This window comes from Dipodomys ordii, unplaced genomic scaffold (genome assembly GCF_000151885.1).
Source record: "Dipodomys ordii isolate 6190 unplaced genomic scaffold, Dord_2.0 Scaffold148, whole genome shotgun sequence".
Taxonomy (NCBI): domain Eukaryota; kingdom Metazoa; phylum Chordata; class Mammalia; order Rodentia; family Heteromyidae; genus Dipodomys; species Dipodomys ordii.
In genome coordinates this window covers 5266055-5279175 of record NW_012267364.1, presented here as the reverse complement: position 1 = coordinate 5279175, position 13121 = coordinate 5266055, and the positions used below count along the sequence as shown (strand labels likewise).

Sequence of the window (13121 nt, the reverse complement as noted above, 5' to 3'; positions counted from 1 at the left end):
AGTCCCTCAGCTTGCAGGTCTCTGCCTGACCCCTCTGAGTTCTTAGTGTACAACCATTCCGGCCAGACCCACACACACCCTTTCTTATCCTTAATCTCCATCCAACTAGCTGCCAAACCCAAATGTGTTTGAACCACCATTGTTCTCTTTATGTTTCCTGCAAGCTGAAAAAGAGGGACACTTGCTCCCCACAGAGCTTGATACACTCTGACACTGAGTAGCCCCACAACCCGGGTTCATCCTTCCCTTCCTTGCTTTGCCTTTCAATCTTGTTTCTTTCTCCTTCCTTCCCTTCCTTTCCTTCCTTCCTTCCCTCCTTCCTTCCTTCCCTCTTTCCTTCCTTCCTCCCACTCTTCCCTCCTTCCCTTCCTTTCCCCCTTCCCTCCTTCCCTCCTTCCCTCCTTCCTTCCTTCCTTCCTTCCTGCCTGCCTGCCTGCCTTCCTGCCTTCCTGCCTTCCTTCCTTCCCTTCCTTCCTTTCCTCCCTCCTTTCTTTTGTTCTTTCCTTCCCTCCTTCCTTGTACTGGGTCTTGAACTCAGGGCCTGGGAGTAGCTAGAATTAGAGGTGTGAGCCACCAGTGGCCAGCCTCCAAACCATATTTTAAGGCTACGCTTGAAGCCCACTTACAAAGATGTATTTTGAGGGGGAAAAGGCATAATGTCCAGGGTTGATGAAGAAGAAATACAAATCAGGAACCTGATGATTGAAAGCTTAAAACAAGGAGAAATGTTTATTTTTCTCATGTCCATCGATCCTACAAATCTTGATCAACGTTTAAGGTAACCTAAAAGCAAAATAAAACATAAATTTACTCAATAAAATAAGAAATGTAAAAAGTACAAGCCAAAAAAAAAGAATTTCAATGACTGTAAACTAAGTTTTCTATGTCTGTGTCTGTGTCTGTGTGTGCATGTGCGCGTGTGCCAATACTGAGGCTTGAACTTAAGGCCCTGAGCATTTTGGTTCAAGGCTGGAGTTCTTCCACTTGTGCCTCAGCTCCATTTTAGCTTTTAGCTGATTAACTGGAGATAAGAGTTTCACCAACTTTTCCTACCTGTGCTGTCTTTAATCAGATCTCAGCCTCCTAAGCAAATAAAATTACAGAGGTGGAAGCCACCAGTACTAGCTAAAGGACAGTTTTCTTATTGTTGTTTGGTTGGTTGGCTGGTTGATTGGTTGGTTTTTTGGGTTTTGTTTTTTTTTTTTTTTTTTAGTAAAGACTTGAGACTATGAGAGAAGCAGGTTCGTTCATGTGTCTAGGCAATTGGAACCAGGACGAGATTTGAACTCAGGTTTGAGAATACCAGATCTGTTTCTCCTCTACTATCTTTATTAAGAAATCAGAGACAGAGAAAGAGCCAACAAAGAAGTTGGAATTGAGTTTTCCCACAAAGATGTCCATACAACGGCATCAGGGTTGCCAGCCATCCACTGCCCCCCACCATCCTCAGATCTCAGCCTCCTTGGGGAGCTAGGATGACAGAAGTGAGTCAACCAGTGCCTAGCTAAACTTTTTGAGAGTTTCTGGTGATTTTGCAATGATTTCCCCAATAGAATGTAATCATAAATGATGTTTTTGAGTCACTATCCCGCCACCACTGAACTGCCTCACTAAGACTACTTGACTGTGACCTGTGAGGGTCTCACCCTGTCAGGGTGCAAGGAGAAAAGAGGATCAATCAATGCTTCCTCCTGTCACAACAGCACTAGTTGCACTTACTGATCTGGTGTCATGATGAATAGATCCTCCTTTCTATAAGCATTCTGATCTAGACAATAGATTTGCTATCGAATTGTCAGCTCCCGCCCCCCCCACTCTCCCCAAACCAGACATTAAATGCCACAAATCAAAACTCTCTGCCTTGTTCTCCCACACCTGGCACATGGAAGACACACTTGTTAGATGAGCGAATGCTCTTACATAATATAAAACCATGTTACTTTTTTTCATGGGAAATGTTTCTCTTTTTCTATTTCTCTCTGCTTTAACCCTGATACTTCATGCTAAAATAAATCCCTGCAAAAGCTTAGAAAAGCAGTATGAACAGCCAGGAAACTGGCTTTCAAACAGATCCTATTTGCCAATCAATCCTGGCCTTATAGGTACCATAACTTATCGAAGTAATAATGTACTTTTTAAAAAAAATATATGTATTTACAAGACATTTTGAGACTTACGTCAGACAACAATGGCTCCTCAAGTTCGACCACTCTGCTCAAGTTGGGCGCTCCATATCGGTCACTAATTTCAGCCAGTGTTTTGCCAGAGTCCACTGCTGCCTCCTACAATTATAAAAATCATTCTTTTCAAAACAAAGTATGGTACTTTTCTTTCATTTGATCTGAAACCTCAGAATGACAACATCCAATTTCAACATTGCTAATTAATGGAATTAACCAATGCCTGTTACTAGCAAGATACCCCTAAAAATAACAGTCTAGATAGATGGGGGACAGGGCGTGGGGGCAGGGGGAGAGTAACATGATTGTCTTTCCTCAGGGGCCCCATTTCAACAGGAAGTATCCAGAGCAGTCATCACCCCTTCTTCCCATCAGAGGGAGGATTGAGAGAAAAATAAGGCCTGGCTAGGTAGTCAGGACAAAGGCCTCTCCCACAGAGACTGTGCATCCTGACCCTGGCCTTGTGCAGTTTGGGTGCATAGGCCCCTAGACATCTCATCACCATGACCTTCAGCAGTTGAGCATGTATCCCTGGGCATCACATCCTGGCCCATCTTCCCCCGAAGACTTGCATGTGAACAATGGACTGACTGGACCCCAGAGGTATGTCCCAGAATGGGTACCCAGTGAGACCAAATGATCTGTGGAAAGCTCACTCAGGCTGCGTAGGGCCTCTGATTGGGTCTGGGGACTGAAATGGCCCACAGGCAGTCCCATATCTTGAGAGCTCTCTCCTAGAGATATTGTCTTCATCCTTGCACAACACACCTCAAGTACTTTCCCATCTAGCGACAGCTTTGTTCATCTTTTTCTTCAATAAAATTTTGACATTTTACTCCTCCCTGTGTCCACAGATTCATTCTTCATGATCATCGAGGTATCAATAAACGCTAAATCTTATTTTAAAATGCATCTATAATTTCAAAATATGTAATTCATTAGTAAGTCTGTGCTCAATATCTCAGGACATTCTAGCATTTCAAACGATAACACACACTAAATTCTGATTTTTTTCAGATTAGATACTGAGATTTTGCTGGGAAGCACCTCATACTTGCGACCAGCTGCTAGATTATACATTTTTGCTTCAGGTTTTTCTTGTATTCATATTATTTTTGAGACAGAGGCTCTCTTAGTAGCCCAAAATGACCTGAAACTCGTGATTTTTCCAGCCTCTGTCTCTTGAGTGTTTTTGATACTACCTTTATTAAAAACTTTACCTACGGATGTATCAAAATAAAGCTTTATATTCCTGAATACGTATTTATTTCACACAACAGAGAGTAATATCCTCTCACCTTTGAAAGTAAAGACTCTTTGCTCTTACCTGCACTATCTAGACTTGCTCTCCTGTCTTAGAGTGCATAAAAGTTATGACACAATTTTGAATATACTTCATTTTTATTTCACATTTAATTTTCAAGTCTTTTTATTTTTTGATAATGCTATGATCAATTTGACTGCAACATGCTGTCACTCTCAAAGGTATCACCTGACTCTGCCTAACACAGAACTTCAGACAAGAGTTTCACTGAATGGTGTTTTATTTTTAATCAAAACTTTTTTTAAAAAATGGGCTGAAATACTGAAACTAAAGCCAAAGGTGAATGTTGGTGGCTCATGCCTGCAATCCTAGCTATTCAGGAGGCTGAGATATGAGGTTGGAGGTTCAAAGGCAGCTCAGGCAGAAACATCTGTGAGACTCTTATCTCCAATTAACCATCTAAGAGCCAGAAATTGAGCTTTGGTCAATTGGCAGAACTTCAGCCTTGAGTGGAAAAGCCAACCAAGAATTCAAGGTCCTGAGTTCAAGCCCTAAGACCAACACACAAACACACACACACACACACACACACACACACACACACCAACACACTAAAGCTGAATTATTAACAAATGTAAAATGTTACGAACCAAACACATTGTAATAAAATCCTCTTTTAGAGTATTTGTATTGAACTTTGTGATCAAGGCTGGCCCTGACCTCTTGAAGCACTTGCCTCTGCTTACTGAATGCGGAGATGATGCCCAGGCCAGATCAAGGGATTTTCAAATAGAACTTGCAAGTTAAGTAGAGCTTTACCCATAGTAAGAAAGAAGTGAGTGTTTATGAAGAAATTAATCTTGCCCAAATTACTGTCCATGTACATGACCTTTCTACAGTACCTCAGCAACATGGTCTTTAATACCTGAACATGGCAGTAGAAATACCTCAACCACCACAGGTGACATCCCAGTTAAACCTCACTTTGACATCCAGCAGGGTGGCCTGACAGAGCCTGAATGGATTCATTTCTGCTGTTGGGAACCTTGTGATCTTGTGACCACATGAATGGTTATCCTAATAATAGAGGCTTACATGCTACTGTCTTCCAAAGATAGCTCCATTCCCTAAGGCATTTCTTACACTTAATTCACTAGGATTGAAACATGTCTATGTTCTTACCAGACTATGGTCTTTAGCTATATTTGACATAATCATTCCCCTAAAGTTCTTAACTCAAACCAAAAAAAAAAAAAAAAAAAACCAAAAACATCCATTCCTGCCTGATGGTTGGAGCCATAACATAAAATGAAAGAGCCAGTAACGGATACATCCTTCACCCATGTGCAGACAATGAGAACATCATGAAAGAGTAAAACCAAGACCCAGAGACCACGAGAGCAGAGAGTGCTGTTCATATTTGATTCTCTTTCTATCAAGGTTCTAGAAAGGCCTGAATGTACCAGAGTCCTTTGTTATTTAGATGTTAAGCGCTTTCTTCAACTCAGTGTCTTTCCAATAAATTTCCTCTTGAGAACCATTGTTTAAATCATGTGTCTGCAGTCACAGGACAATAAAGGCCAAGGACACAAATGCACATATCTCTGAGTGTGGGAGAGGCAGGGGTGTGTTGCTGGGGGGAGGGGAGATGAAGGATGGTAAGCCAGTAGGGACAGGGATTATTAATAACACTATAACACTATATGTCTGGTCATCAGGGCTACTGATGTCTGGAGATAGTGTACCACAACAGGAAACCTATCTACTTTTTCAAGCATCCCAGTAGAGCTATCAAGTTACTAGGATTTTTTTTAAAGAAAATGCTTTAAATTCCCTTCTTTTGAGCATTTTTTTCTTAATACCTTTCTAGTTTTCTGCTCTAATCTTCAATCACTGAAACCACTGGAGGAAAGGATGGGTTCATGTACAAATCTATGTGGATCCACTTCCCAGCCTAACATGACACCATCCTATTTCTCAAAACTGTGAATGGGGCTGAGCACCAGTGGTTCATGCCTGTTACTCCTAACTACTCAGAAGGCTGAGGTCTGAGGATCACTGTTTGAAGCCAGCCCTGGGAAGTAAGGTCTATGAGACTCTTATCTACAATTAAACACCAAGAAGTTGAAGTGGAGGTGAAGCTCAAGTGGTAGAATGCTAGCCTTAAGCCAAAAACCTCAGGGACAGAGCCCAAGCTGAGGCTCAAGTTCCAGGACTGCGTGTACACACTCATACACACACACACACACACACACACACACACACACTGTGAAGGGAGGTTGAATTTCTTCTTTAAAATCTCATCTCTTTTTTTATTCAATTCTCCCTCCACACTTTTTACAACTTGCTCTCAATAATGATGCTTTCCTCTAAGCCATGAATACAGATACCAAATACATTCTATAAACCCTGCTTTTTAATCTCAATTTTAATTATAAAATTATTAAGAGGAGAAATACTTAAATGGGAGATAATAGCTATAAAACCAGTCATTCCTAAGTGAGGTCTGTATGTAACACCCTTTCTGGATAATAAGCACTCTCAGCCAGATTGGAGATTTGACCTTGTAGATACAATAATGAGAGATAGATTACTTTTTGAAATGCTACCGTAGAGTTTATTTTTAATCAAAGGCATGGAAAAATCATACAAAACATATTTTGAAAGTATAGATTATTATTAATACATCTAATGCAAAGCAAAGATTTGTATTGCTATTTTAGAGATCAAAATACCCTCAGTACTACCAAGCACTTAACCTTGAACAGCTGTCAAACTTAGGAACAGCTGGCACTTGACTCAAATGTTATGGTCTCTGTAAGAGAACCTTACTGCCCACAAAGAAATGTCACATTCATAATTCTACTGGATCCTTATGACAATCTGGTGAGATGTAGCTCATAATATTATACTTCCATTCCTGTTTTGAAAACAGGTAAACGGAGATTGCAAAGGTTATAAAACTTGTTGAAGTCCCACAGACAATGGGGGCCAGGTCTTCAGACTGTGAGTCCCATAGCCTTTCTGCTATGACAGCTGAAATAAACAGTTGGAGGATTGCAAAAAGTTTCAAACAAGTAGATGTTTGTAAAACTTCAGATTACCTTCTCTAATTGCTCTTGAGCTCGCTGAAGTTCTTGGGCTTTCTGTTTCTCCTTCTCTTGCATTTCTAACTCCAGCTGGAATGCCAGTTGCTGCTGAATATTCAGAAATATATATACACCATATTAAGTCAGATGAAGTTCAAATAAGGAATTCTATTATTCTTTTCTTTTGTATGTGAGCCAGTAATGGGCTTGAACTCAGGGCCTCATACTCTTGTTTAGCTTTTTTTCCCCCACTTAAAACTGGAGTTCTGGGGTAGAGTGCTAGCCTTGAGCTGAAGAGCTGAGGGACAGTGCTCAGGCCCAGAGTTCAGGCCCCATGACCGGACCCAAAATAAAACAAAAACAAAAAACTGGAGTTCTATCATTTGAGCCACAGCTCTACTCCTAATTTTTTGCTGTTTAATTGGAAATAAAGAGTCTGATTTTCCTGCCTGGGCTGGCTTCAAACTGTGATCCTTAGATTTCAACTTCCTGAGTAGCTAGGTTTATATGCATGAGCCACCGGCACCCAGCCTACAACTTAAACACTTTTAAATATTCTGGGATAATTTCATTTATGTCCATCTAAGTTTCAGAAACTTACAAAAATAAATGGTCACAGACACATAGTATTTCACTTCTACAAATACTTCCTGAAGTATAAAACAGAGGAGGAGGAAACCTATTTAATTGTTAATTTTAGAAAGTATAGTTTGTGCAAAATCATGTCACTTTCCTGTTTTTCTTGAAGCTAGAAATGAGGTTGCCATAATTTTTTTCAGATACAATATCTGTAAGCATAGACAATTCATCAAAGAGCCAAACATTGGATAGAAAACCAAAACACATCTGAAGACTGTCATAAACCAAAAGTCCTCAACAGTATTTTTGGTCCCAACCCAATATATACATGTCACACTAGAACTAGGAGAGAAGGCAGCCCAGAAACTATTTATTTATTTACATTTCAAAACAGTTAGAGAAAAAAATCAAAAAAGTAACAATCCATAGCACATAAGGAAGGAAGGAAGGAAGGAAGGAAGGAAGGAAGGAAGGAAGGAAGGAAGGAAGGAAGGAAGGAAGGAAGGAAGGGAGAGAGAGATGAGGGAGAGAGGAAGGAAGGAAAGAAGGAAGGAAGGAAGGAAGGAAGGGTGGAGGGAGGAAGGCAGGCTTATTGGCATACAGCGGTGCCCCTTCACTCAGTTGTTGGATTGCTTTATCTGTGACAACAGAGCAGAGTAGCAACAGCTGAAGCCATGTGGTGTTTTGCCCTGCTGCTCAGCCCACTATACATTGCAATGACAGCACTGTAGCTGACAGTGCTTGGGGAGCCTTGGTAGTGCCACTCTATGATATTTCCTTATCTGAATCATGCGAAAGGCAGTCAAGAAATAAATCTTTCATGTTGCACCTTAAAGGCACAATGGTATATGGATTGTTTTGTAAGTGGAAAAAAATAATTATCCAGGGACACTATGGTAAAAAGAAAACAATTTCGCTTCAGCATCAGCAGACTAAGCACACGTCATGGTGTTTATTCTCAAGCCACATAAAAGAAAAGGCCAGAAAAAGCTCAATCTTTAAAACAGATGTCTATGTCTCTCCCTCTCAGCCTCCCTCCCTGTGGATGGGTCTCTCCTCTCCCTGCCACCCATGTCTGTCCACCAATCTACTTCTGCAGCTCTCCATAAATCTCCTGTAGTGTATTATTTTATATTCCACCCCTCCGGACAATGCAGCAGGCTCAGCACACAGCTAATGAGTTGTACTAGTTGACATGGCTCCAGAAATATTTAATTTTTACTATTGCCAAATCTTATCTAGGGAAGATGAAGCTGATGAGTGAAACAGAATTAATGTGTTCCCTTTGTGGTTAGAATTGCCTTGGGCAACAAGGATGTTGAGAATTCTCCTTATTCTGAGACATGATGGGGGACAGATATCACCCCCTAGGAACTGTGAGACCAAGGACAAACCCTCATGAGGGTTTGTTGCCGGAAACACCTTGCCTGTCCGGAGGACAAGCTGTGTTTCTGAGAGTAAAAATGGCTCTCCTTCCCCTGGAAGTTTGTCTGGAAGTGTTACTGTCACCCATCATCTCTCTGCTTTACCCAGATCCCACCCCCACCACCCTCTCTACTGCTGCTGCCCAGGCTACTGGTGACCTTGAAGGAGCACTTTGGGCAGTTGACCAATCTGGTCCTCCAAAAGGCTCTCTTCCCTAGGCTTCCACGATAGCACACTTTCTGGGTTGTTGTCTTAACACTGCTGCTTCTCTAGCAACACATAAACACACACACACAGAGGCAGAGTGCAGAAAGTGGCGCTGTGGCTCAAGTGGTAGTGTTCACCTTGAGCTTAAGAGCTGAGGGTCAGAGCCCCGGTCCAGAGTTCAAGCCCCATGACCAACAAAAAGAGAGAAAGACAGAGACAGAGAGATGATGATAGTAGAAAGCCCGATCTAAGAAACAGATCAGAGGGGCAGAATTGTCTGGAACCTCCCCAACCCCAGACCCCCTCGCACCCCCATTAATTCCAGGTACCTCAGGCTCTTATCTTACCTGCTGAAACAAGAGCTCCTCTGCCCTGAGCCGCTCCAGCATTTCTTGCTCCATCAGCGCTAGTTCTCTTTCCTTTTGCAAGTCAACCATTTCCTTTTCTCTCTAGCATTGTGAAAAGCAATAGCGCCATGATGTATTCGAGATTAAACTATCTATAAGCAATAACCTTGAAAACATCTTAATCAGCAAAGGGAAAAGGGGGTAAGCACATTTATAGTCTATCCATTTGGAAACAATAGGGCAACTTGGGAAAATACACATTTTACCTGAACAAAGAACCTAACATAATGTATTGAGTATGACTTCAAGTATGGAAAAAAGGAAAATAAAATTTCAGAAAAATATATAGAAAGGCAAGATCACACATCAAAAAATAAAAACAAAAAAAAAACGCCCTAAAAATCTACATAGAAATTTTCTTTGGGTATTTTTTTAACTTTCCACTTCTTGTGTTTCCAAAGTTGTTATATAAAAATAAATAGTATTTTCATAATAGAAATAAATATTGAAATCTTAAAAAAATTAAGCAAGATGGAGGCATGGTTCAAGTGGTAGAGCACCTGCTTTGTGCAAGAGAGATGAGCAAGCATGCAATGCCCTGAGTTCAAGCCTCAGGAAATCACCACACATACACATACACACGCAGAGCTGATAAGTTGAACTAGTTATTACACACCTCTATTTCCTTAAGGAGGCCCAGGCTTACCTGCTTTTTCATGTTTACATTTTCCTTATACTTGCAAATCCACAGGGCTAAATATTCTATTGGATCCAATGGACGAACTCTTGCCACTTCTGCAAGACCTTGAGTTAGACATGTCCCAAGGTACTTTTGAAGATATGTTGACTCCATTTCTAACTCCTAAACCACAATCTCTCTGAAAAATAATAATAAATGTGATATGTTAGTGCAGGAAGTTTTCAATTAAGGCACAGTGACATTCCAGGGAGGGCAACCAAGCATTTCCACCTTCTCACCACTCAGGGGGGACAAGCATTCTGACCCCAGGGAACTTCTAATAGTTTCCAAAAGGCCTCTCATCATGACATCATGAGAGCCTGAAGAGCTCTGAAGGTCAGTCCAGGAATCAGAAAAGGACATTGTCATTATTGAATGTGTCGTGGCCTTATGCCCAGCTCAGTTTATGTGTCATTTAATCCTCTCACCAGGCCTGAAAATAGTATCTTGACCCCCATGTGCAGATGAGGAATTCCACCTTCAAAGAGCAGGAGTGAAATGGTTCAGAGCACACAGCTGGCAGACAAAGGACACAAGGTCTCTACCCACCATAATTCCACAGCCCTAACTCTAATGACAACAAAGATGCTTTTCTAAGCCATAACAGCCATTTTTACAAAACATCACAACAGTTCACCTCTCTTTTAAAATCCATGTATTTTTTTTTCAAGGATAGGGCATAAAAATTCAGCCTCCAAAGAGGCTACTCATGCTCTGGCCCTCTAGAATCATCCAGGATCATCTAGGCCATCTAGGATTATCTCTGGAACCCTTCTTGCCTCCAACACACCCTAGGCTCTCACTCCACTCAGCACTGTGCCTTTCTGCTGAATGTGTCCATCTCTCTGGAGACTTTCTTTGCCCATCCTGGTAATCCATCCCTCTCTACTTCTGAAAAGTATTTCCTCACCTAAAAGATATAGATGATTTTTCCTGGGCTCTCTTAGGAAACCTTAGGAAGTTCCACCTGCTCCAACAGCTAGTGCAACCCTTGTCATACTGCCTGAGAATTATCTTTTTGGTTGCTTGTTTTTTATTTTTTTTGGGGGGGGGGAATGGGGATTGTCTGTTCTCCTGCTAGAGGACAAGCTCCTCAAGGTATTAAAGCAGTAAATGAGTTTCTCCAGCCTTTTCCATGATAAAAACAGTAATAATTCAGGCCAGATTGTTAAAAAGATATAAAATGCAACAACTACTATCTCTGCATATGGTTTGAAAAAAAAATTGATCACTGGGCTGGGGACATAGATCAAGAAGTAGAGTACCTGCCTGCCTAGCATGTGAGGTCTTGAGTTCAAACTCTGTTACTGCATTATGTATGTACATAATAATGATCATCTTCAAATTTACCTCTAATAATTTAAGAAACCCAGACATTTTGGGAGGGGTCCGGTCATAGGGCTTGAACTCTGGGCCTGGGCACTGTCCCTCAGCTCTTCAGCTCAAGGCTAGCGCTCCACCACTTGAGTCACAGCGCCACTTCCAGGTTTTTTTCTTTTTTGCTTATGTGGTGCTGAGGAATCGAACCCAGGGCCTCAGGCATGCAAGGCAAGCACTCTACCTGAGCCACCTTCCCAGCTCCTTCAAACCCAGACATTTTTGAGACACTGATAAAATGTATTCCATTTCTGGGCTTTGTGGGAACTCTCATCTCCATCTGGGATTGGAGCTATGACTGAAGTAGTAGATTTCCATATAGCCTTGTGTGGAAAAGCTAAGGGGCATTGCTCAGGACCTGAGTTCAAGCTCCAGGATTCACACACACACACACACAAACACACACACACACACCATCCTTCCCACAGACACAGTTGCCAGCAGCCTGAAGGAGTTGCCCCAAGCCATTGAGAGAGGTCTTCTGTCCACTCTTGGGAGACAGTCCACCAGTTAAATGGGAAGAGAAAGGCCCCCAGCCAGGGTGCCAGACTTAAGTGAATTTTGAATCTCAGAGAAATAAGGACTTTGTCATCTATTCTATTTGTAGTAAACAAAGAAAATGGTTCACCTGAAATTTGGGCGGGCAGTTTATCTGGCCACCATGGACCGGGGGCTTTCCTACCGAGGCAGAGAAGGAGGAAGAGGAGGAGGAGGGAGAGGAAGGAGAGGAGGATCTCAAGGAGGCCTGCCGGACTCCCAACCTCCTTTGCACAACAGCTCACACCCAACGCCCCGCTCCCTACCCGCGGCTGCGAGTCGCGCGTCTGTCTCGTTGCTAGGTAACCGTGCAAGCTCTGCTGAAGAAGGCGCGTGCGCTGAGCTGTGAGCTGGGGCGCGCAATAGGGGCGCGGGGTGGGGGGGAGGGAGAGAGAAGGTCGGGGATCGAACCCAGGAGGGGAGGGCGGGCAGGGAGGGGGTTCCCTGCGGGGGGGCGGGGCACTGAGAGGGGAGGGCAGAGAATTGCAGCTTCAAAGCCGAGCGCAAAAGAGCCAGGTGGACATTCTGGCTAGCTCTAGAAGAACAGGCGACCCCCAGAATTCCCGGGTGGCTGTCGCTGCAAGCTCTGAGGCCTGTCAGGTGCAAAATGCAACCTTAGTGCTGGGTAGTGACCTCTGCCCTCTTACTCCTCCCCACCCCCTCACCCTTACCCCCCACCCCCCACCCCTCACCCCCCCACCGCAAAGCCTGAGGCCACCCTTCTCCAGGTCCTCAGGATCTGCATTCTTCCCTGGCCCTAGCCCTGAGTGCAAAACACTAGAGGATATCTCCTGTTCTGTTTTAACTTACCCTTGGGGGGTTGCTCTGAGGAAATGCTGGGAGGAACTTGGCTTGACCCGTAAGTATCTGTGTGGGCTGGGAGAGATCCTAGGATCTTAATAATTAATAATTCAGTCCAGGAGCCCTGGCCCTGGACTCACAATGATCAGAGGCCTAAGTCAAACTTGCTTTTTCATTGCTAGAGTTTGAGCTCATGGCCTTGCACTTGCAAGACAGGTGCTTCACCGTGTGAGTCGCACATCCCAGACACCACCCCCCCTCTTTTTTTGTTTGTTTTTGCCTGACTTATTTTTCAAATAGGGTCACACATTTTTGCCTGGCTGCCTTAAATGAAGGTTAGATCCTAACTACTGCTTCCCAGATAGCTGAGGTCACAAAAGGGCAAGCCACTACAGCTGGGTTTGGGGTTGAGATAGGGTCTCCCTCACTTTTTGTCTTTCTGGATTCAAACTATGTCCTCTTGATTTCTGCCTCCCCTGTAGCTAGGATTTGTAGGCATAAACCAACATGCTCATCTAAGTTGAATAATCCTTACTGCTACGAATGAGGGTGGTGGCTTTTTCATTGTGCTAAGCT

General features: G+C 42.9%; 1 protein-coding gene across 1 annotated transcript; it reads right to left on the bottom strand.

The window, feature by feature from the left end:
• Positions 1 to 753: 753 nt before the first annotated feature.
• Dydc1 (DPY30 domain containing 1) lies at positions 754 to 9944 on the bottom strand. Its single transcript, XM_013032071.1, has 5 exons — positions 9798 to 9944; positions 9092 to 9193; positions 6549 to 6641; positions 2178 to 2282; positions 754 to 783 (listed from the first exon to the last, which is right to left on the bottom strand). Exons 1-5 carry the CDS (start codon positions 9942 to 9944, stop codon positions 754 to 756), a joined length of 477 nt encoding a protein of 158 aa, XP_012887525.1.
• Between the last annotated feature and the right edge of the window lie 3177 nt (positions 9945 to 13121).

What these genes read in the sequence shown, in the direction of transcription:
- Dydc1 (XM_013032071.1), bottom strand. Translation starts at nt 9,944, where the DNA reads ATGGAGTCAACATATCTTCAAAAGTACCTTGGGACATGTCTAACTCAA. An exon ending in ATGTAAACATGAAAAAGCAG is followed by an intron (nt 9,194 to 9,797) that starts GTAAGCCTGGGC and finishes TCACAATGCTAG; the next exon opens with AGAGAAAAGGAAATGGTTGA. An exon ending in CTCAAGAGCAATTAGAGAAG is followed by an intron (nt 2,283 to 6,548) that starts GTAATCTGAAGT and finishes TTATAATTGTAG; the next exon opens with GAGGCAGCAGTGGACTCTGG.